This window comes from Ciconia boyciana, chromosome 9, assembly GCF_034638445.1.
Source record: "Ciconia boyciana chromosome 9, ASM3463844v1, whole genome shotgun sequence".
In the NCBI taxonomy this organism is placed as follows: Eukaryota; Metazoa; Chordata; class Aves; order Ciconiiformes; family Ciconiidae; genus Ciconia; species Ciconia boyciana.
Genome location: NC_132942.1, coordinates 23010002 through 23032588, shown reverse-complemented (window position 1 = coordinate 23032588; position 22587 = coordinate 23010002). Strand labels below are relative to the sequence as shown.

Sequence of the window (22587 nt, the reverse complement as noted above, 5' to 3'; positions counted from 1 at the left end):
CACTAAAGATGGCCTTTGGTGCTGGACCAGCCCGGTGGTGGGTTTTCATGCTGTTGGAGGTGGGAGGATTGACTCGCTCCAGCCCAGACTCAGGAGGTTCAGGTCTGAGAATTAGCAAAAAAAGAGAAATCTCACAAGCTTCTTTCCAATATGTCCTCTCCAAATGGGCCGGGGCTGAGCTTTTCAGGCAAGGATCTACTGTACGTCCCTCCTGCAAAACACCCTCTGGGGCCAGCAACAATTTCTCCGAGGACACTGTGCTTCAGCCGAATGTACACACACAGTCCCCTCGTAGGGAAAGGGGACTTCTCCTTACCTGTGTTTTAGTATTAGATCTCTGCTGGCTGTCTGAGCACTATGGATTTACTCTTTGATGCTTACAATATTGTTTGTTATTTGCTTTATATTAAGGATGTATTGATGGGCAAAAATCTTGCTGGCAATTTGTCATCATTCAGAAAGAAGAAATCTGTATGGATAGGTGTATATACACACGCATGCACATGCACACACAGAGCAGCCCTTTCTCTGCTAATGCTGCATTTGCATCATACAGAACCATGCAAAGTCCAGCTTTGGTGGGCAAGTATTTAGTGTGGGTACCTCCATCTCCCCACGTGCCTGGGTGACTCTCTGGGGAGGAGGAAAGCAGGAGGAAGGAACTTTCCATCCCTGGGTACGTGTTTCGAGTCTAGAGAGCATGGATCAGGAGGGAATGAGAAGGTCCTAGGGATGCTACAGGGAACAGAAACACTCTGATGTGGCTCATCCTTCAAGCATCGTTTGCATCCAACTATTGCCTCCTTCCCAAAAAACCCTGTGAAGACACAGGCAAGACCTCTCTGCTACTGTCACATTTATTTGGAAACAGCTGTTTTCTACAGTGTTCGCCACCTCACGCTGACGGCCGCAGCAGCCACAGTGAGCACACCAAGCGCACACAGAAGGATGAGGGCCCTCGGGAGCCATGGGTTGGGTCCTGCTGAAGAGGAGAAAGGTTGGTTACACATCTGGGTCCCCTGAGTCAGCGCTGAGCCCTGGCATGGCATCTCCTGGCTGGGGGCAGATGCGGGGGAGGTCATCTCCTGTGAAGGGTAAGAGCCACTGGAGCTGGGGGTACTTCAGGGCCCTGAGGGCACTAACAGGACTTGGTCAACTGGCCTCACCTGGGGCCTCCACCCACAACCACTACCCAGGGGCTCCATTTAGCTCAGCATTCACGCCTGGTCTGAGCTATGCTGTAGGTGGGCTTGCCCCCAGCCCTGGTCCTGACCGCTGCTTGGATCTTCTGGATTGACCTCAGTGCTCAGAAGGAGCCTGCCTTGCTGGGTTGATGCGGAGGTCCAGCATGAAAACCCACCCTTCCTCGCCTGGGGTGCTGCACCGACAGCCTTCTGGCTCCTGGTCCCTTCCCGCCCAGCTCCCTTGCTTAGCCCAACCTGTGCCTGGTACAGAGCTGCTCACGCAGAGCTAACCTTTGGTTTGGCTTCTGGAGCACACCGTGCATGGCCACGACACCTGAAAGACTCCACGCTTCTGTGCAGGGCAGTGATTTTAGCAGCCCTTTTTAATAACCTGGCATTGCCTAGACAGTTGCAAGGGTCTGTGAGCTGCTCCTGCCCTCCCTGGAGGGACATACGTACCCTCCAGGTCCTGTTGGTCAGTCCTGGAATGGTGGGACTCTGCTTCCAAGGAAGGAGCAGCCAGCAGGTGGATGGGCCCATAGGAGACAATCTTATTGTAGTCATCTGCCAGCGCCCGCTTCCTCCTCCAGTGCCTGGGGCATTGCTGTCAACAAAGCCAAGGGAAGGGTGATAGGACCAGGGGGACAGGGGAAAAGCCTGCTCCGGGGGCCAAGAGCTGTCCTGGTGGTCTCCCCCTGGCAGAGGCACAGTTGGGGCTGCAGCCTGAGAGCAGTCAAGACCTCAGAGCATGAGAGGACCTGGTTCCTGAAGGACCTTCGCCTGCTCCTCCCCAAGTCCTAGCATAAGTCTCTCCTCCTACAAATACCCAACAGACAGAGGGAAGAGGGAAAGGAGCCCTCTGGTGGGTTCAAGCCCTCGTACCTTTAGTTCAGGGCACTGGGGTGAGCTCCTGCTGCTGGGAGGTGTTTATTGTGCTGAGGCACCTGAAACCAGAGCAGAGCCCCTTCTCCAAACAGCAGGACAAGGGAAGGGAGGTCTCCCTGCCTGGCCAGGGCATGGTGCAGACCACTGGGAGAGCTCACCTTGGCACAGGGTTCTGGGCCGTCGGGGAGACAGAGCCGGACATGGCAGTACAGGAACACCTCGGGGTAACCAACAAACTGAAACATCTGGAAGCTGAACTTGGCGGTAGTGCTCTCTCCAATGGCATTCAGGTATGTCACTGTCTCATCGTGGGGACACCTGGGACACAATGGCTGAGTCAGCAGGTGGCAAACGAGGGGGAGCATCCCAGCCTGGGACACCAGAGCACACAAGGACTGGGTGCAGGTCCCAAGCTTTGCTGAACAGGACTATTTCTGTCTCGGTGCTGGTGGGTATGCCTTTCCCTGGCACCCTGCTTTGTGCCCAGCACAGGGAGGAGCTGCCACCAGCACGGGAGCTGGCTTGTGTCTTGCTCTGTGGGGCCACAGCTGCTCTGCAGAGCTGGAATGAGCCTGACTGTGGCTCCCACTTCCCAGATATCCATGTTACTGGCTTTAGCTTGGCTGCAGCCACCTCTAATGCAAGCTCTTCAGCAGATACCTCTAAGCACATCCCAGCAAGGTCTCCCCTCTCCCCTCCTTGCCCTTTGCCTCCCCAGCTGGCCAGGAGTGATGCTAGACGGAAGGCAGCACTATTGGCAGCAGAGCAGGGTCAGGACAGGGGGCTCAGTTCAGGGCAGTTAGAAGGTTCATCTATGGGGCTGTTCCACCTATTCAATGATGATGTCCACCATAGGTTCCACCTATAAGCAATGATGGTGTCATTGCTCATTACTGCCTCACAGCAACCTGTCCTTAGCACCCAGCAAAGAGATGTGACTGTCCTCATTGTGCAAGGAGACAAGATGCACAAGGGGCACTCCACTCACCCCTTCTCAATGAGCTTGTGCTGCACGTCCTGGTAGGGATCTGTGCTTGGTGTGGCCCAGCAGTCCTCAACACTCAGCAGGAAGTATTTGAGCTGGTGCTGTCCTTCTATCTTCAACAGGACATAGAGTGTGTCCATGACAAGGACAGCTGCAGTTGGCAGGTGATAGGGCTGGAGGTAGGACGAAGTCTTGTACAGTCTCATGCTGACATTGAAGTGTCCTTCTCTGACCACAAACTGCATCAGTCTGAGAGGAGAGGAGGAGAGCTCATGAGCAGAATGAGAAGGCAGGAAGGACATAGCACAAGTCAGGCCACTGGTGCAGGTGCACTGACTCTGGACGTGCTTCTGCTCCTGGGTGAAGCCTCGTGAAAGCTGAGCCCTGAGCTGCCTCCCAGCTGGTACGTCCACACTGTGTGCGGACAGAGGCAAGAAGCTCCAGGAGCTGCCACTGACCTGCTTGCCACTGAGGGCTATGAGAAAGGCAACCCAGAGGGTCCTAACCTGCACCTCCACAGGGGCCTGGTGGGGGCATCTTCCAGTTCCCACCCTTTATTTTTTGGCTAGTTGGTTTCAAGCAGTGAGGATAGGAGAAAGGTAGATTGTGCGTGCCCCAATTTGGCTCTGTCCCAGGCCCAAACTTTGTGTTGAAAAACTATGTTGGTAAGAGAAAGGTAGGCACCCTGATGTGGCATTGCTCTCAGAGCTCTCCAGTGGCTCCCTACGGCCTTTGCAGATCACCTCACTGAAGGCATCTATTATTCTGCAAGGTCATAGATACCATGCCAGCAGCAAGGTGAAGAGGGACCACTCACTTGTCAACAGCAGTGAGAGCGAAGGGTAGTTTCACCATCTGCTCATAAGCGTAGATGCAGGAGAAATGCACCTCCAGCTGAAAACTCCGGGAGATCACACCCCTGTGTGCTTCCTGCTCTGACTCAATGATGTTGAAGTACGACACGTGGGAGCTGTTTTGCTGGAACGACACAGAAATCAAGTCCAGACCACGTGTAAGTCCATACACAGAGCTCCAAGCTCCAGTTCAGATGGTGCAACTCAGCTATAGCTGCTCCAGGCCTCCTGGATATCTGCTGGGGTTTTTGCTCAAGCCCCGTGTCCAGGGGCTACTGGCAACCATCACCAGAGTAGGCAGGAGTCAGCATACTGACCACAGGTGAGGGCAATGCAGAGCTGGAGCACCGGTTCCTCTGCACCCTCCCTGACCCATGAATCAAGTGAGGGACCAAGGGGCTATAGCCAGGGCTGCAGAGCTCAGAGAAAGCTAAGGGCTGTTATCAGCTAGTAAAGAGCATACTGAGACTTCCATGCTCTGCTGAATAAGACAAGAAGTGCTGCCAGCAGGGGTTTGGTGGAGGCAGAAGAGCTTTCTGACAGCCCCCAGGGAAGCCTTCCAAGGGAAATGAGAACATTACAGCACCCATATAAAAAAGGAAATCCTCTGGGGCTTCCCCTTGCTGTCCCCACTCAGCATGTCTGCTCCTCTCATGGCTTCAGAGCTATGCAGAGAGGCTCAGCTGGATCCTCACCTGAATTACTGATCCACAGGCAGTGTGGTTTTCACCTGTAAGAGTGGCTGCAAAAAACATCTCGCCCTCTTCTTCCCTTTCTGAGACCTTGCATGCCTTGTTCTTCAAGTGGACAAGCTCCCGGGGGATTTTCAAGAGTTCAAACACCTCCTTCCTCACCATCATCTTCATGTGCTCTTCCTCGCAGGCTAACTTCAGTACCACATCTGGGGGAAAAAGCCATCTGCAATAGCAATAAGGAAGAGGCCTGAAGGAGCCCTACGTCAGCTATGGGATGGCACAGTCCCGCTGAGCTCAACAGACCCTCATCCCAGCCATGTTGGAGGCTACAGGTAGGGCTCTTCAGAGACACTGGGCAAAAGACAAACCTTTGGGAATGCGCAGAAGTTAATGTGGGTCTGTAATTTTCTACTGGTTGCCTAAGACCTGCACAAGTCCATGGCTGCCACTACTCTGAAGACACACAGCCCTTAAGCTCAAGACATCAAAGGCAGATGTCGTGGGACTGGCCCCTTTTGAGGGCTGTCTACAGAATCACTGTAGTCTGCCAAGGGCACCAGACAGGGACAGTGATCCTCTCTTTCAGATGGAGAACAAACAGTTTTTGGCCAGTGTCTGGAAGAAGCCTTCACTGTAGCCGTGCTGGAGTCCATGTGGTTGTGCCGAGACTGTGAGGCAGCTGTACTCAGCAGCATGCCCTGCTGCCCTGACATGGCTACACCACAGGCACAACTTCTTGACAGCCAAGGTTTCCTTCTTACAGGAATTAAGACTTTTGGGGAGGAAGGAAATGGCCTGTGACTGGGTCTTGTACAAACATGTAGTCAGGACATGGTGGTGGTGGTGGGGAATGCACCTGAATCAGGAGCTGGGACATGCTCCTGGAGCCTGCAGTGGAAAGCAGTGGTAACACCAGTGCACTGTGCCTATCAGTCTTCCCTCTGGTGCCCATGGACAGACTGGGGAGGACTCACCAACATTGCCAGCCCTACCTTGGCAGAACGCCCCTGTGAAGCCCGGTTCACAGCTGCAAACTGGTCTGTCCTCCATCACCTGGCAGTCCCCCTGGTGCTGGCACGGGTTTGGCAGGCAGGCGTTCGGGCTCCTCTTGAGACGGAGGGCAATCCCTCGCCTCAGGCCATGCGGGCCCGCCAGCTCACCTGCAGCAAAGGAAAGGCGAGTAAGATGAAATGAAGCAAGAACATCTCCCCTACAAGAGATGCAAGAGTGAACTCACCCCATGGCATGAAGCCCTGCGTAGCTTGCAAGGGCTGCGATCCTTGCCTAGAGCCAGAGCAGGCATATCTAAGGAAGTATCTGCCACCTCAGCTTGCCTGCGAGGATGTGACTGAGAGTCTGGGAGACCTCCTCAGCATGGTTATAATCTGGATTAGAGCTATGGAGCCTGCCACCAGCTAGCAAGGAGAGTGGTGGCACGTCACAGCACCTGTGCCCATCTCCAAGGGTTATATACCGTATGTGGCTGGGATGGAGAGCCTGAGGTTTCTGCCTGTTTTGCTGGCTCTTGCACCCCAGTTCCTGTCCCATCCCCCCCCCAGGGGGGGACAGGCCTGCTCTGTTGTCCCCCCTTAGCAGCCTTCAGCAGTACCCTGAATGAGGAACCTACACACGGATCAGGTGAGGGTTTGACCTCTCCTTTCCATACCACCTGTCTGTGACCCAGCAGGTACAGCGTACAGGGAGACTCACTCTTGTTGCCTTTGCAGCCAGCCAGGCAGAGGGCAGAGATCAGCAGCAAACATCTCACAGACCTTTCCTGTAAAAACAAGCAGGCTCTGGGTAACTTGGGTTTTCAGCATGCTCGCTGGACATGTTTGCAGTCATTCGTAAAGAGCCAACCCTCAAGCATGAGTGCGTAATTTCCTCCAAAAACTCTAGGTTCAATGGCACAAAGTCATTTCCTATCCCAAAGGGGCAGATCAGCAATGCCTCCCCCCTCCCCACCAGGCTAACACAAGGGTCAAATACTGTCCTGAATTTAGGTAGCTGTTCCAGAAAGAGGGGGTGGGAGAAACCAGACCTCAGACCTGCAGGGATGTGCTGGCAGTGATAAAGCCACATTTCAGTAAGAACAGGCACTTTGAGTAAAACTGCACAGCTGAGGCATCAGTCCAGGCTCCCCGAAGAAGAAAGGAGTTTCCCTCTTCCCACTACAGCTCTTTTGAAGAGTTAGGATTTGCAAAAGGATCCTTGCTTTTCCAGTAACTCATACCCATAACAAGGAGACAACGGGATAAAAAAAACCCCAAAGCCTTGAACACAACTAAAATCAATGCTACAAAGCCACAGATTAAGTCGATCTCCCCTGTTGGTACAGATAATGGATTTCTTTAGGGAAATTAATGGCACGGTGCTGGATGAGCACTTGACATTGGAGTCTCCTTATCAGAGACATGGATATGAGTCAGCTGGGGCCGGTGGCTGGAGCGATGCTCTGCCACCTCTCTGCCCTGCAGGTGCACTGAGAGCAGGGCAAAGCCAATGCCAAAAGCCCCACTCTGGTCTGGCAGTACATCGCGTACCCCCTCCTTCACTCGACCCCGGGCAGCTGTGACCACCTGACCTCCAGGTGAGGAGGGTTTATTCCCCACTCTGCTCCTTGCTCACTGCAGCAGTCCTGAGAGGTCCCACCAGCATCAAGATCCCACCTTGTTCTCATCCCACTTACCATCACCAGGCTACTATATGCTCCTTCACCCACCTCTGCCCTGGGCTGCTCTTGCACTCCCTGCCGCATGCCTTATATTGCCTTCCAGAAGCTCATCCTTCTCCCCCACGCAAACATGCTGCCTCTGCGATTGCACAAGAGCCAGCTTAGCATCCTTCGGTGGCGGCCAGGGAGGAAAGGACTCTGTGAAAGTCCATCCTCCGGCACAGACAGCCCTTCCGATTAGCCAACGGCTCATGAATGCTGACCCAATTCACGGCCCTGATGGGATCCCAAACAGGGGGACTATCTGCAAAATCCATGGAAACCTGGGGTTTTGTGCATCCAGCTGGTTTTGTGATACCTGCTTTTGATGCAGCAATAACAACAGATACCACAGCGGCACACACGAAGGCCAGATAACTGTGTGTACTGAATACGCACAGTTTCGCAACCACAACATATGATTGCTTTGGCTGTTTTCTTAATGACTTCTGACATCTTTCTTGATTATACTCTGTGCATCCTCAGAGCTTTAATTGCAGCAAATGTGAACATCCATCCATACAGGTTTTTTCCTAACCACAACAAAAGCCAGAAAACAAAAGTGTTTAGCACCTGACCCTGCTTACAGCCTAATGAACTACCAATTAAAAAAAAAAGAAAAAAACTAAACCAAAAGGCCTCCTGCTGTCCCCTGCCGCTAGCTTTTGAGTGAGAATCTCTGCTTTCCTTTAGGTATTTTACAAAGCAATTAACTGGGACAGAAGCTTGGACAGACTTGCTTAGAGGTGCAAAGGCATTGCAGCCCGCAGGCTTAGAAAGCAACAAAAGAAAAGCATGAGGAAGGGGGGGGGCATTTTTTGGTTTGCGGTTTTCTTTTTTTTTAAAGAGTGAAATTCGTGAGCCCTGTGGTCTCCGAAGTGCTGGTGGCAATGTCATCCTGGTGGGCAGGGTTTGGCCGCTTCCCCCTCGTTTCACCCAAAAATATTCGGGACAGAGGGGGCTGTCACCAGAAACGCACCTTCTCCCCGGGTGACACCGGGGCAGGTGTCAGGAGCTTTCAGCCAGAGAGACGCTCGTCCCAGTGGTGGGGAGGGCTGGGGCAGCCGAGGGTATGCGGGATGGGCATCTGAGGAGCCCCGGGGAGCATGGGGGCAGCCTGTGGCGGGTCTGAGGCCTGCTCGGGGTGGTGGGAGGCCGGGGGGGGCCCTGAGGGTAAGCCAGGGGGAGGCTCTGGGAGAGGCCGGGGTACGCCGGGAGAGGCCCTAGAGAGGAGGCAGCAGTAGGCCCTGGGGTAGGCTGTGGGAGAGGCTGGGGGGACGCCCTAGGGAGAGGCTGAGGTAGAGGGAAGGTGAGGTGAGGTAGGCCCCGGGGGGGAAGCAGCGGTAGGCCCCAGGGTAGGCCGGGGAGAGGCCCGAAGAGGCCGCAAGCCCCTGCCACGGCCCCACGCCGCCTCTGCAGCGGGCGTTGCCATGGTGCGCGAGCCCGGCAGCCGCGGTGAGGCGGAGGTGGTGAGGCCGGGGGAGGCGGCGGGAGGGCAGTGGAGGAATAGCTGCACCCTGGCTGTCCTTGAGAGCCGTGCGGCTGAAAGGGCGGCGGGGGGGCGGGAGACTGTCGGGGTGGTGCAGAGGCCGCGGAGCAGTGCTGGGCCCCGGGATGCCCCCCGTCCCACCGCCCCCTGCCCCCCCCAGTGCAAGGTCTGTGCCTCCCTCTCGCTGTCTGCTCCTCACGGGGTCAGCCTGACCGCAGGGAGGGGGACGCAAACAGCCTCCGAGCTCCCTGAGATGTAAATAAATAATATAAATGGCCTTCTGTCCTTGAAGGCTGCTGACTTCGCTGCAAAACGTCCCCCTCCCCTCAAGGCCCCTGAGCGGCCAGCCAGGCTCAGTGCAGCCTGCAGACTCTAGCATGGGCCATCAGCAGGTGACCAGCAGATTTCTGGAGCCACTTTCCAGCCAGCAGCACTCCAGGCAAGATGGAGGATGCAGGATTTACATGGGCACGGGAAACAGGGGACACACCATGATCTGAGACTGAACATGGGGACATGCTGTGCCCTACCAAGCCAGGCTCCCCTTGTTCTGCTGTCTCCCCCGCGCTCGGGGTGCCCAGGAACATGCAGCCACTTATTTGCCAAGCCCAGCTCAAACTCAAATTCAGTGTTTACCTTTTACTGCAGAAATGAGAATCACACTTCTGGCTGCCTCAGCCGTGCTCACTACTAAATTACTGTGGCCAGAGTGCGAGTGTTTCTGTGTTGCTGTGTATCTGGGTCCCACCCTTGAATGCACCTGGTGCGTGCATTTCTGTAGTGCCCAGGAGGAGGCAGAATGGAGGTCCTGGAGGAGAAGGAGGAAGAGGAGCAAAGAGATGAAGACCTGAAGACTTTGGAGGTTGGTGCTAAACTCCAGGACTTGGAGACGAAGGTGTCCATGGAGCAAGTCTGTGTCCCAAGTGATGTACTGTAAGTCACCTGTGTCTGTCAGTTACTGGGATGAGCAGTAGATGGTCCCTTTGGGATCCATGGGGAGACTGCATACGTGTGGATGGCATGTGTGGTCCCCTTGCACAGGGAGGGGAGTGAGCTAGTTTCACGTGCCTGGCGTGTTTGTCCAAGAGTGGGCACGTGTGAGTAAGATGATAACTCACTTCATTGTAGATTCATTCACTGCTGTATCATGACACTATATAAAGATCCTCTTAGCCTCTGGGCATATGTCAGCTTGCCGTCACTCCAGAGAAGCTTGGCAATGTCAAAATCATGTCCTTGGATATGATCCCCATTTTTCCCCTGGGAAACAAGGAGCCCCTGCCATGTTTTGATAGCAGGTGATCTTGCGCAAATTGCTCCCGGCTTACTACCTGTGTGTCTCTGCCTCCTCCTTCCCTGGAAGTGATTTTGACTGGAGCTCCATTGACACATCCCACTTACCGTCCTCATACAAGACAAATTCCCTGAAGGAAAAGAAGCTGCTGTACATCGCTGACCATTTCCTCCAGCAGTACACTCACCTCTGCCCTGACCGCAAGCCACTCTTCCTCCACCCGGTCAACGAGTGTGGCGTGGAGGTATGGGGTGGTGTGGGGCTGGGGGCACACAGCACAGGGGGCACTTGGCATCCATAGTGACAAATGCTGGGGAAGGACAGCAGCCCTTCCTGCCCTCCCTCGTGGCCAAAGGGAATGGGAACCTGCTTGCTGTGCCCACAGCACCCTGAGCAGGCACACATCACCCCAGGAATACCCCAGCTGTCCAAATCCACAAGCGCATTGTACCACGCACACGGTGGTGGTGCCATGTAGGCTGCAGGCAGCTCGCAGCCCTGTAGCCTGATGCTTAGGAAACAGGAAAGACCACAGAAACAGAAAGGAAAGTAAAAGAAACACATGAAATAGATAAGGCTCAGGCTCAGTCACAGATATGGAGTCTGGATCCAGAGTTAGGTCTTATTCCAAACTTCACAGAAGTTACAGGGAAGGAAGTAAATGTGGAAGTTTGTGGTCTGGTTTTATTTAGGACTGGGCCCAAGGTGCACCACTGTTTTCTAGTTCGGGACCTGATGCTCCTCCAGGCATCTGGAATTGCTACTTTGGACCAGCTTTCCCCAACATTTATTATATCATTAACATACAAGGCAAAACATGCTGGAGGACATAAAAGCTGGGAAGGGCAGTAGCTATTTGTCATGCTTGAAAACTAAGAGAAGAGCTGGCTCACATCTGTAATGTGTCTGAGATGAGCTTGAAGTTCTAGCCACAGACAAGCAGATGGCCTCTCAACCCCATCCAATTTCCATCTTGGAACAGGTGAGGAGGGTTACTGATGCTGTTGATATGCAGGGAGGTCCTGAATGTGAGCTGCAACATCCAGGCGTGGTCTGAGGATGGCTTTGGACAGGAGACTCTGCCAGGCATCTGTTGGCTAACCAAAGTCCTCTTGTTGCCCTATAGAAGTTTGTGAGCACAACGGTGAGGCCAACCCTGCTGCCTTATACAGAGCTGTACCACTGGGATGGCTGCGCCAGCTTTGTCTCTGATTACCTCACCATGGAGCCCCTCAAGTCCCCTATCACACAGGTAAGAAAGGGGCTGCAGTCCCATCAGAAACAGCCCCATAACGGAGGTGACAGAAGGGCCTCTCAGCAGGACACAATGTGGAAACCCCAGTGGCTGGGATTACAAAGGTCTTTGACCCCTCCATCATCCCCTCATTACTTAGCCCCCCCCTCGATTTTCCCAGGCCCTGTGTGCTCTGTTTGGACCCATTATCCCAGTACATGTACAGTGTTGTACCTGTCAAGCAATTAAGCACCATTTCTAAAGACTGGTCCTTACCCTGCTCTCAGTCACCCCAGATGACCAGCTGGTCTGCTGTGGGTTGCAATGGCTGACAAGCTTCCCCTCCAAAGACCAAGATGCCTTGGAACAAAGGAGCATATAAAGCCATGGGGATGATGCTTGACCTCACTGACCTGTTCTTAGGGCCTTAAGACATTTCTGTCACAATTTTGGGGATATTTTGGGGTGGCTGAAGGGAGACTTGTAGACTGGCAAGAAGGGATGATGCCAGACTTGGGGCAAGTTCTTGGCTGGTGTGAATCAGCTAAGGCAAAGGGAGCACATCCTTGCTAGCAAGGACTGCTGATGCCCTGCAGTGTGCCCCAAACAATCTACACCAGCTCTGTGCTGGCCAAATGGGTCCCAGGGTCTCAAGAGGAACTCTGGCACTTTGCGGCCATAGAGAATGTTTCTCCATTTAGCAGACGGAATTTCCTTGATCACCTAAGGTGATGTCTGAGATCTGGGAGTAGACTATGTAGAACCTCACTATATGCAGTATGCGCATATTGATCCCCTTTGCTTGCTCACCGGTGAGGGCCAGAAGGGAATGTATTCCCTCCTTTGAACTATAATTTAGCTTATGGGTCTTTTGGTTTGAAACGCTGCAGACAGACCAGCTAGAGATGGAGGTAAGCCCCACTGCAGAGTTGTGGTTAGCATTAGGTTTTCAGCAGTTTGATGAGGTTGTCCTGCCCATCTCTCCCTATGGTTAAATTTTTCACCAGATTTGGGGTCAGAATTTCTCTGGATCACTTTGGAGGGGACTTTTGGGGTCTGTGGTTTATATAGGAACTTTATATAACAGATTCCCTATGGGTGCAGAGCCCAGGGATATGGGCAATGCTCTCTCTCTCTCCTGCTCTCTGCCTGGTGTGTGTTTCAGCTTCACAAGACAAGCACTGTGAACATGCATCTCTCTCTTTCAAGCCCAGTTCACTCTACTCCCCGACCACCATCCTGAAATACCAGCGAGGGAACTGCTTTGACTTCAGTGTGCTGCTGTGCTCCATGCTGATTGGGGCCGGGTATGATGCCTACTGCGTGCATGGGTATGCCACCCGCGAGATATGCACCCTGGACGAGACTCTGGAGCTGTGCCCACTGCTCAGGAAGCCACAGGAGGTGAGACCTGCAGTGAGCGGGCAGGGAAGAGCCCAGCATGCATGTTGAGCCTGTTCATTTCCAGTGAGCTCCAGAATTGAGCTAGGGGGAACAGCTTCAGGTCCACACTGGGTTTCAGTCTGTGCTAAGCAGGGACCTCACCAAAGGAATCTCTTGAGTGATTTTCCACAGTTCCTTAAGAGGCCTCTTTGGCTTTGCTGAATTCCTGCTCACCAGGTCCAATACTGCAAACTGCCGAGGGTTGGGAACTAGGAGGTACCTGTAAGCTATGTATTTTCTCCCTTCTCTTGATCTCTGGTGGGTTTCACAGCAATACCCTGCTTTTGCAGAGGCAGGTACCAAAAGAGGAGATTAAGAAGTCCAACAAGTATAGAGTTAAGCCCCCACCAGACCTGCAGAGCAAGTTTGAGCTTCAGCAGGAGGCCAAGAAGAAAGCAGAAACTGAAGCTGCTCACAAGAACAAGGAAAGAGAAGGGGAGAAGGTCATGGTGAGTTAGCGAGGTTCACCTCACTGTAAACTCCAGGAGCAAGAGCTGAGACACAGGTAATGGCTGACCAAAGAAAGGAGCTCACCACCCTCCACCATGAAGTATGACACAACCGTGATCATGGCCATGAGCACTTGGCCTCTGGGAACACTGTGTGTGCTGGCATAGGAGTATGTACTTGATATGTACTACCTCACTCTTCTGAAGGGTGTTAAGGGCCTGGAGATCTTTAGAAGTGGATGGAGGAGAGAATAAGGTTGCCATTGGGTTGGACTAAAGTGGCAATAAAATGGCAATAATTACTGCTCTGTCCTCTGCACTACAGGAAGTGGAAAAGCCCAAGTCTGACCCTTTGTATGGCTTACGGGTGCATGCATGGGTTTTGGTTCTGCCTGGGAAGAGGGAGGTCCCCGAGACCTTCTTCATCAACCCCTTCACGGGAAACAGCCACAGCACCATGGATGAGCACTTCCTTGGGATCGAGAGCATCTGGAACCACAGGAACTACTGGGTGAACATGCAGGACTGCTGGAACGGCTGCAAGGTAACGAGCCCTTAAGCACCTCAGTGCCTGGGAGGGACAGTTGGGCTAACCTGAGTCCTGGGGAAGTCTAAGATTGCTGGTGATCCCAGTTTCCACTTACCATTCCCTGTGTTGGCTCTGGTCATGTTGTTCTGATTACATAGACCCTGGAACTACTCCAGGACATCCCAGACCCTGAGCTAGCAAATACGGATCACACTATTAAACCCCTACAGTGCTAGAACATCAGCTTTTAAGGCTGGCTGGATGCTCATTCTCTCAAACAACAGCTTTTAAGGCAGAGGATGTTTTGAGCCTGTCAGGCATGGCTCAAGGCAGGAAAGATCTTAATTAGGCTCTTCCCACACCTCAGCTACTCCCCAGCTGATATAAAGTCTGGGAGGTGGGGGTCTGAATTAGAGCAACTTTAGGCCTGTGTGAATGACCTTGGGGCCATGCATGCCGCAAGGAAGGAGGCAGAAGCATTTCCAGTAACTTCCTCTCATCTGTGGCAGAGGCACCATGAGGAAAGGGGTCTGCAGCCCTCTAGGCACAGGGGCAGTCTTTGGGGTCCCACCAGCCAGCCAAGGGTCAAACCCTCACTGAGATCCAGGATCTGTCTAGAATCCTTTAACTCTCTGACACCCAGCCAGGTCCAGAGCACCGCAGATTTGCAGGAGCAGCATTCAGTTTAATGTCAGGCCCTTCAGACTGCCCCGTAGTTAAGTGGGTTTCTTCTGTATGGCCTAGGATCTCATCTTTGACTTGGGTGACACTATCCGTTGGGAAATTATGCTTTCAAGGAGCAACAAGCCTCTTCAGCTGCTCCCAGGTGCTGAGGAAGAAAAGGAGTTATCTCACAGGGATATGGATGATAAGGTGAGTGACCCAAATGATGGCTGTCGTGCAGCGGGGACACTGTATCAAACTGGTGTGTTCCTAGGCCTGCATATGTCTGCCTGCCTGATGCCCCCTCCAGGTCAGATCACTATTGCTCTAGCTAGGTTTTGGTTGGCACTTTAGATTCCTTCTCAATCTTGAATAGCTCTGATGGTTTTTGAAGCAGGACCCCAAGTGGTACTTCTGGTGTTGGGATATCTGTAGGCCCCCAGTGCATTGACCTTTGGGATGAAATAATTTAAAAAAAAAACTGAAATTTTTCTGGACACTCTTTCTCTGCTGGTCAGCACCCTGTTCTCCTGGCTGCTAGGTGGAGTTGCTAACCAAATGTAGAAATAATGTATATACTCTAATATAGCAAAAAATGCTGTGTACTGGAAGCAAAAAATGTTATGTTGTCCTGGTGGGAGAACACAGCATGATAAAGTAGGCATTGCACCAGCACAGCAGGACAGATTAATGTCAGTAACAGTATGTTCCCTCCCGTTATCTACTCTTCTCAGCCTGTGCCCATAACCAGGGAGCAAAGCACCTTCCATGGTCTACATAAAATAAGCTGGTCATTAGTTTGAATGACGATTGTCACATTCATCCCCTATCCAGCATGAGTGTTAGCCAGAAGAAGATCATTTCATTAGGCTTGAGTAGGGATGTGCTATTGAGAGTGTGGGGATGCAAAAAAGCTCTCCTCCCACGTAAACTGCAGTGTGCTTCTTGCCTCTGTCCTCAGGCTGTGTGTGACCGACACAGCTCTCGTAACTGTGCCACCATGTTCCCCAGGACCAGCACAGCCTCACACGAGCTGAGCTCTGATTGCTGCACTACATTCCCTAGAACCACAATGTCTCCTGGCACAGTAAGAGAAGCTGCCAAAAATGCAAATCTCTGCTTCTGTTTCAGCAGGAAAAGGAGGAGGAAGACATGAGTTTTGACATGCCACCATCGTGGGTAGCCCCAATTCAGATATCTCCCAGAGGTATGTATTCTTCCTTTGCCTTTTGCTTGCCCCCCAGCTAACCTTTTAGTGGATTTGGGGCATTTGTTTACCTCACTCAAGAGTTCTCCCTTCAGGATGAACAAGGTATAGCAGTGAAGTGCAGTAGATGAAGGCAACAATAGCTATTGGTTTGAATATCTGCTCAGTGCACTGTCTCATCCTGGGTGGGAACCCTCCTGCAGACACACACACACACACACTGTGTTTTCCTGCTAGCTGAATGATTTTGCCTGGGATGGACTTTCTGTTACCGAGGCAGCACAAGGGGCTGCCCCTGCATTATCAAATATCTGCTTTGTGAGAGAAAAGACTTAGTATAATATTATAACTTTAAAGCACAACAGGCAGGGTCTGAACAGCTTTACTGGCAGCTGAACACAGTCAATAAATGTGTGGTTTCCCTTAGACCATGGTTTTCTCTCTCTTGACTTCTTTTTTCTGGGGCTGAGTACAAGGGAGTAAATTTTTCTGACACTTCTCTTGCCCACTGCAGAGTTTGAGACCCGCTGTTCCCAGGGGAGGAAGGTGATCCTATACAAGAAAGCAAAACTGGAGAAATGGGCACCGTACCTGAATGGAAATGGGCTGGTGAAACGCCTCACCATCTACGCAGACTTAGACTGTAAGAGGGATGAGTGAACACACTCGCAGCCTGCGGTGTGCTGATGGGAAAGGGAAGGCGGTCCCCTTTCTGCCAGAGTCTGTCTTGTGCTTTCTCATCCTCCTTTCACATTTGTGGGGGACTCATTTACCACATCTTCAAACACTTCATCACGCTCACTGTCTGTCAAGCCCCAGAACTTTCCAGCACTGCTAGGGGTTCCTGCGAGAGTTTGAATCTGTTTACACCTCAATGGTGAGGCTGTTCAGTGTCGCAGGTCAGCTGCTTGGATTTTCAGCCTTCAGAGAAATGGAAGGCTGGTTTGATTTGATCCAATAGTATCACTATTCCCATTGGTGTTGACAGGAGCCATAGAAAGGGGCAGCTACGGACTGTGGATATTTCTGTACTCCAAAGCATTGTTCTTCAACAGCTGGTCCAAGAAACTCTGCAGATTCCTAATTGGACATACAGTGTCCTGTCCTCAGCCCTCTTGGATACTGTAATGCCCCCATCTCATTCCCTTCACTCCTGACACTACCATTAAGTATTTGGGATGGAATTTCTCTTGCCTAACTGTAGCCATCTGCTGTGCCATCTTCTCCCCCTGAGCTGGCTACTTTAGTTCTTGTTGATAGAGAGGAATAAACTCTCTTAAGGTGTAATTCATCTACTCAAGCGTAGATTAGGATTCATCTATACAAAAAGCCCCTGTGCACAGGGCCAGTTCCAGGGGCTATATGATGTCTGCTTTGGCTGTATCAGGACCACAGGTTGCTTGAACAGACACTGAGAGCTCATCAGATGATTCTTGCCACCTCCAACAGAGTGGCATAAGGTTGTGAAACAGTTTGTCTCCTGCCAGGTACTGAAGTAGTGGAGGTGAGGGAATGGTTCAAAAACCGAGAAGACATGTTGGATATGAGAGAAGTGAATAAACAAACACAGCTGACCACAGAGTATTTCAGCCCAGGACACCTCCTCGGTCTTAAAGGTATTCCAGCTCATCTGGGTAGCCACTGCAGCTGATGGGACTTCATGTGAATCTCATCTAGCAGTGGCAAAAGCCCAAAGTTGGGGGGCGGCAAACTTCTGGGATGAATTGCCTAGATAAATAATGGTCTCCAGTGGAGAGCAGAGAATTGGGTTGTTGGCTTCCAGTCCTGGACAGTAGTCTCCCCCCCCCACCCAGCATAACAGAACAAAAATACATATCTATCACATACATCGGGTGATATAATTTACTTTTACCAGTAGAGGTGATAGAAATAGAAACTTTCTCCTTAGGATTATATTCGGTGTCTCAGTGTTGTGCAGCTGGGGGAGAGAAAGTCCTGCATCAGATCTGTTGCTAAAGCAGCATTTCACCCCAAGAGGCTGCGCCCATTCCTGGTTTGGGAAGAGCAGGATCCAGGCTCCACTCACTACTGCCTTACTGTATAAGGAAGGCAGTGGCCCTGCAAAGCTATCCTGCTGTCCGTAGGCTGTGGCATATTGGTACACAGCAGTGAGGAGATAACATCCCCTTCTTACACTCTTATGTGCATTTGAATTATTGGCTGCTGAAGAAAATGAGGCTTCCTCTGGACACACTTGTGTTCACCATATTATGGTTGCTAATTCTGAAAACGTATGCAATCTCTCTTATGTCCTTAGCTCACGCCTATACGTTGCTGGAACCAGAGACTGAACATACAATGGTGTTTTACAATGAAGCGCGAGTCGATGGCCTCCAGAAACGTGTTGAAAATGCTAACGAGATGACAGAGTACTTCGTGGGGCGGGATGACTTCCTGCACATCCGGCACATGGAGTTTGGCAAAAGAGGAAAGAAAATACAATTGTCTGGCTCCAGAACTGACCTTAACTCCCGGCCTATAGTGGTATGGCCAAGGCAGGAACAGAAAAGTATCTGTCACTGTGATATTTATACTATACAAAACATACTGCCTAGGGCTTTAGGTTCATTTTCAGTGGGCACAGCCAAGGCAAAACTCCAGATGAGACGTTCAAGCCTTGTTCAGCTGCTGTGTCTCACAGTTGCTTGCCTGAAAGAGAGCTACAGTGTTACCAGTTGTCAGGAACTGCATTGAGCAGCTAGAATGAAACTAGGAAGCTAAAACTTGGAAAATGTGTGTCAGAGGAAACAAGAAAAGCTTGGCTATGATTTTGGAATGAAATTTTCACAAGACTCAAAACTAGTAAAATGATTTCGTGTTCTGACCCCAAACTAATAACATTTTAGGTTCCTGATCTGTTACTCCTGATCCTCATCACTCTGATCTGTTACAAGCAGGTAATCTACCTCTTCCTCTATTCAGGTCTGATTTGGAGAACAGAAGAGGGAGGAAATCCGACATCTGGCAGTATGGCTCAGACACTTCACCTGCCAAGGCAGAGCCATGCAGTGGCCTGCCTTTGGACCAGCACCCAACATTCTCCTTTTTCCTTCCCTATGTTGGGAAATGTGGGAAACTTTGTTGTGCTCCAAAATACCTTGCTTCCTGCAGTTCCCTCAGGCAGGGGATGCATCCCAAGCTAACTTTGAGCTTGGAGAGCATACTCAGCTCCACAAATAGGAGACTTTTGTATTGCTTTAAGCAGCTTTGTGCTTCTTTTTCTCAGGCACAGGAAAGAACAGTAGGACTATGGGCCAAGAGATGCCATCATAGTCCAGGCAGAAAAGCCCAATCTTTACCTTGGGTTTTTACCCAGCTCTGCAAATCTTGCTAGTTTTCTGTGTCGTCTAACCTGCTTCCATCTCTTTCTTTTCATCCCTCATTAGCAAATCAAGGAGTGTTTCCACAGAAACCTAGAAAAGCCTGCTGATGAAGATGTAGCAGAACGTATCTTTCTGATCACAGAGGAGACGATCCATCTGACATATCACCTCAAGGATAAATACATTACTGCCTCAAGGAAGGATTTCTTCAAAGCGGCAGAGAGGGATAGGAAAGGAAATGAAATCATCATGACCCCAGAAATGTGCATCACTTACCAGGTATGGAGAAAAACTACTTGTATCTTGAAGTTTTTCTAGATCTCAAGTCACAAAGGGAAGGTGAAATGTCAGTGGAAGAACTACAAGCATGACATCTTCCATGCTGCCCCTCTGCTCCATCTGCACGCCTCCCTCACAGACAGCCTCGAGGCTGACAACACGAATGCCCCTGGAGATTCACTACCATGCTGGAAGTGACTGGGCACGCAGGACGTAGTGTAGCATGAAAGGCTTGCTCTAGCCATGCCTGAGGTCACCTTCCCAGACTTGGTCATCAGGCAGTGTAGACACAGCCCCTGGGATCTTCCAAGATGCTGGTTCAGCAGCTGTTGGGCTCAGTCCTGCAGACTCATGGCAGGGAAGCTGAAATTTCCTCTGCTGTTCTCTCTTGAAGAAGAGACTACAGCAGAGAAGCAGCAGCAGACATCTGGGGTTCTAGCTCCAATTCTCCCATGGACTTCTTGGGTCACATCCTTGCTTAAATCTCCCAGAGTTTACCCTGCAGATGCAGAGCAAGATGCTGAGGCTTAATGCATTGCTGATAGATAGCCTTAAATAAAAGATAGGCCAAAAAAAGTGGAGTGTTGTCATTAAGCCAAATTCTCTCATTCGGGGTGGGGGTCACTCCACTAACATCATTGATGTGAGTCTGTAACCAGGGGCAGAAGTCTGCCAGTAAATTCTGCAGTGATGCTGCACAACTACATTGAGGAAAATCAATGTTATGCAAGCTTTTTAAAAGTTTCTATTTCCCATTGGGTAGAATACACAGAACACAATTGCTGGAGTGCCATCCTTTCATCTCTAGCCCTGCAAAACCAGTACCAACCAAATAACAACAGCATTAGCAAAGTGCCAGACGTGCCATCTGGCTCATGTTACTGATGGATTCAAAATTGAAATGAAGTCTAATAGACTGCTGACCATGGGTTAGGTGTTTCAATGGTGGAAATCGGTGTCACTATATTGACTATAGCAGAATTGTGCCAATTTCTGTTAGCAGAGTACCTGGTCCTGTGCACCCAGAGAGTGCTACTATCTTTCACTAGTTTATCTGCTCCTAGGCGGGGTCCTCTGAGAAAGACAAGAAGCTGCTCCATCTGTACAAATTGTTGCAGGAGCTAACAGAGGAAGAGAAACAGCTGAAGCAACAAGTCCAGCAATCTGAAGCAGAGGTAACAGGGAGGTGTCCACACTGTTGTCGAAGTTGGTCAGGCATGGAAACAGTTTCAGCTGACTGGTTGCCAAAGCATCCTCAGCATAAACTGTGATAAAAATAAAACTCTGGTGTCACAAAGCTGGTCTCCATGATGAATTATCAAGCTTGCAACCCAGTCATTGTTCAGTAAAGATATAGCTTTAATGTATTTATGGAGAGTCAGGCACTTTCCAGGTCCTGCTCTTACTCTTCATTCTCTGGGAGGAGGACAGTTTCAGAGAGCAAATGAGAGCATATGAATTGGACCATCTAAAACATATCTGACTTTTGCCTGGGAATGGGACCAAAAAGAAAGGATATTGTATGTAATGCATCTAGTTGCTAGGCATTTCCAGGAAGTCCTGTGCAAAATATTGAAGTGACTATTTGTGGGAGCAACTGTAGAGAAATACTTCATAAAATACATTGCTTGTACTGCTAATCACAGTGACCGGTGTAACAAATCCATGTTCTTAGAAGTCTTTGTAATTAATTCATGATAAATATAACAATTCTAGCAGATGAAGGCAATGCTATTGCATTTTTTTTTTAATGTTTTTGTGAGGAAGAGGAACCCCTGAAGGAGCTGGAGAGGGAATGCTCAACTATATTAGTACAGAATACTAGGAATAATTAACAAGATTGCAAAAGTCCATTTTTTTCAGAAATTTGAAGCTAGTTCACTGTGACCTCATGAACTACCTTGCCAAATTTCTTAGTCTTGATGTATCAACAGACAAAATATTCACATTGCTTGTGCTGTATATCCTGCTAAGACAAAGAAATAAGCCAAAGCTATCAGTGCAATTTCAAAAGTAGTGGCAAGACTATGACTCCAGAAGAGCTTTCTTAACAGATAATACCAATAATTGTGCTCAAGAATTTCATACAGAGCAGCAATCTAAAAGTAAGACCAGTATCGGCTTGATCTATCAGCAGGATATGAACATATTTGTATAGATCTTCTATATTTAACCTTATGCTACAGTTCTTGTATGCAGCATCTGCTCTGTTAGCAGGTCAAGCATGTAAAAGTACTGTCATTTTGTGGGAAAGCTGAGGGGTCTTTCTTCTGATTTTTTGGAAGATATTAAATATTTTGAAGATCCGTGAGAATGAAGAAACCACTGTTAAATTGTCAGTTTCAATTTATAATACAGAAAGGAATAAAAAGAGAAGACAACAGTATGAAGCCATGGTAGGTAGACTTCATTAACCCCAGTATTTATTACATGTACACAAAGAAATCCAGAGTAAGCTTTTTCTGTCTGAGGAATTATCTCTGAAGAGCTTTTAGTATCATTAAAGTATACTGGGCCAAATCCCTAGCAGGTGTAAGTCAGCACAGCTTCAATTGACTTCCCATGAAAATATAACATGATCATGCTATGACCTTCTGACTTTCTGGAAAAACTCACATCACCAAGAAAGATTATTGTTTTATTCTAAAGAAAATAATTAACAAGGATTAGTTGATAATAGGGATTATGGGGGAAGTATGATAATGGAATCCAAGCTGCATCTTTCTAGCCAGGGCTCATTTTGTTAGGCAAATATGCACTTCTTTGTGTGATATGAATCAGTTGTTTTCTTGGTTTTCATTATTACTTGCAAAGCCAATTTTGTTCCAGGATCTCTGTTGAGGCATTAATACCTTACGAATGTTCTGGACAAATACAAAAAGATTCAAGAATAATTACTTGCAATTTTTCCAAGATCTCCAAGATGCTTCTTGTGAATGGTTTTTAGACTGAACTTTCCTGAATAGACAGGTTATAAAAGGTGATACTAGGTTTTACATGCCAAACTTCCGGTGTGAAACACAAGCAGGGGCAAAGATACAAGAACCAGCTATTTGCCAGCCTACAAGCTGGTATCGCTCAAAATACCCTGTCCTAATCTCTTTCTGTCCAAATACAAATGTTTTTTGTAGAGCCCTTCTTGCACCTCAGTGGATAACACGTTTTGTGTAAGAGATGTCTCTATAATCAAGGATATTAGGAGAAATGTTAAAAAGAATGACAGAAAATAAACTACAGAATAAAAACCACATTGGGAAAGGGTTGGTATGCAAAGCTAATGCAAATAATGCAAAGCAGTAGTTTTGATCAAACTATTGGAAAAAGAAACATTATTTCTTCC

The 22587-nt window shown here is 49.9% G+C and overlaps 2 protein-coding genes and 1 long non-coding RNA gene across 6 annotated transcripts in view; 1 reads left to right on the top strand and 2 right to left on the bottom strand.

The window, feature by feature from the left end:
* Nucleotides 1–878: 878 nt before the first annotated feature.
* Nucleotides 879–7139, bottom strand: LOC140656884 (pancreatic secretory granule membrane major glycoprotein GP2-like). The gene is made up of 9 exons (XM_072873117.1): nucleotides 7122–7139; nucleotides 6314–6380; nucleotides 5596–5763; nucleotides 4604–4809; nucleotides 3872–4032; nucleotides 3058–3303; nucleotides 2228–2387; nucleotides 1644–1788; nucleotides 879–979 (listed from the first exon to the last, which is right to left on the bottom strand). Exons 1-9 carry the CDS (start codon nucleotides 7137–7139, stop codon nucleotides 879–881), a joined length of 1272 nt encoding a protein of 423 aa, XP_072729218.1.
* Nucleotides 7140–9529: 2390 nt separating this feature from the next.
* Nucleotides 9530–22587, top strand: part of DRC7 (dynein regulatory complex subunit 7) — a 14838-nt gene continuing 1780 nt past the window's right edge. The window contains exons 1-14 of one of the 4 annotated variants that reach the window (XM_072873612.1): nucleotides 9530–9738; nucleotides 10169–10343; nucleotides 11226–11351; nucleotides 12543–12737; nucleotides 13073–13225; nucleotides 13551–13769; nucleotides 14499–14627; nucleotides 15549–15624; nucleotides 16139–16267; nucleotides 17112–17240; nucleotides 17903–18129; nucleotides 19032–19247; nucleotides 20312–20422; nucleotides 21533–21643. In XM_072873612.1, the coding sequence (XP_072729713.1) occupies nucleotides 9605–9738; nucleotides 10169–10343; nucleotides 11226–11351; nucleotides 12543–12737; nucleotides 13073–13225; nucleotides 13551–13769; nucleotides 14499–14627; nucleotides 15549–15624; nucleotides 16139–16267; nucleotides 17112–17240; nucleotides 17903–18129; nucleotides 19032–19247; nucleotides 20312–20422; nucleotides 21533–21643 (2130 nt within the window). In that variant the 5' untranslated portion in view covers nucleotides 9530–9604. Of the gene's footprint in view, nucleotides 9739–10168; nucleotides 10344–11225; nucleotides 11352–12542; nucleotides 12738–13066; nucleotides 13226–13550; nucleotides 13770–14498; nucleotides 14628–15548; nucleotides 15625–16138; nucleotides 16268–17111; nucleotides 17241–17902; nucleotides 18130–19031; nucleotides 19248–20311; nucleotides 20423–21532; nucleotides 21644–22587 lie in introns of all 4 variants that reach the window. The other 3 variants (XM_072873611.1, XM_072873610.1, XM_072873614.1) reach the window with 3 other exon arrangements.
* The window catches only part of LOC140657092 (uncharacterized), a 4912-nt gene continuing 3888 nt past the window's right edge, over nucleotides 21564–22587 (bottom strand). Inside the window, exon 3 of the long non-coding RNA XR_012044213.1 lies at nucleotides 21564–22111. This is a non-coding gene — a long non-coding RNA (uncharacterized lncRNA). The remainder of the gene's footprint in view (nucleotides 22112–22587) is intronic.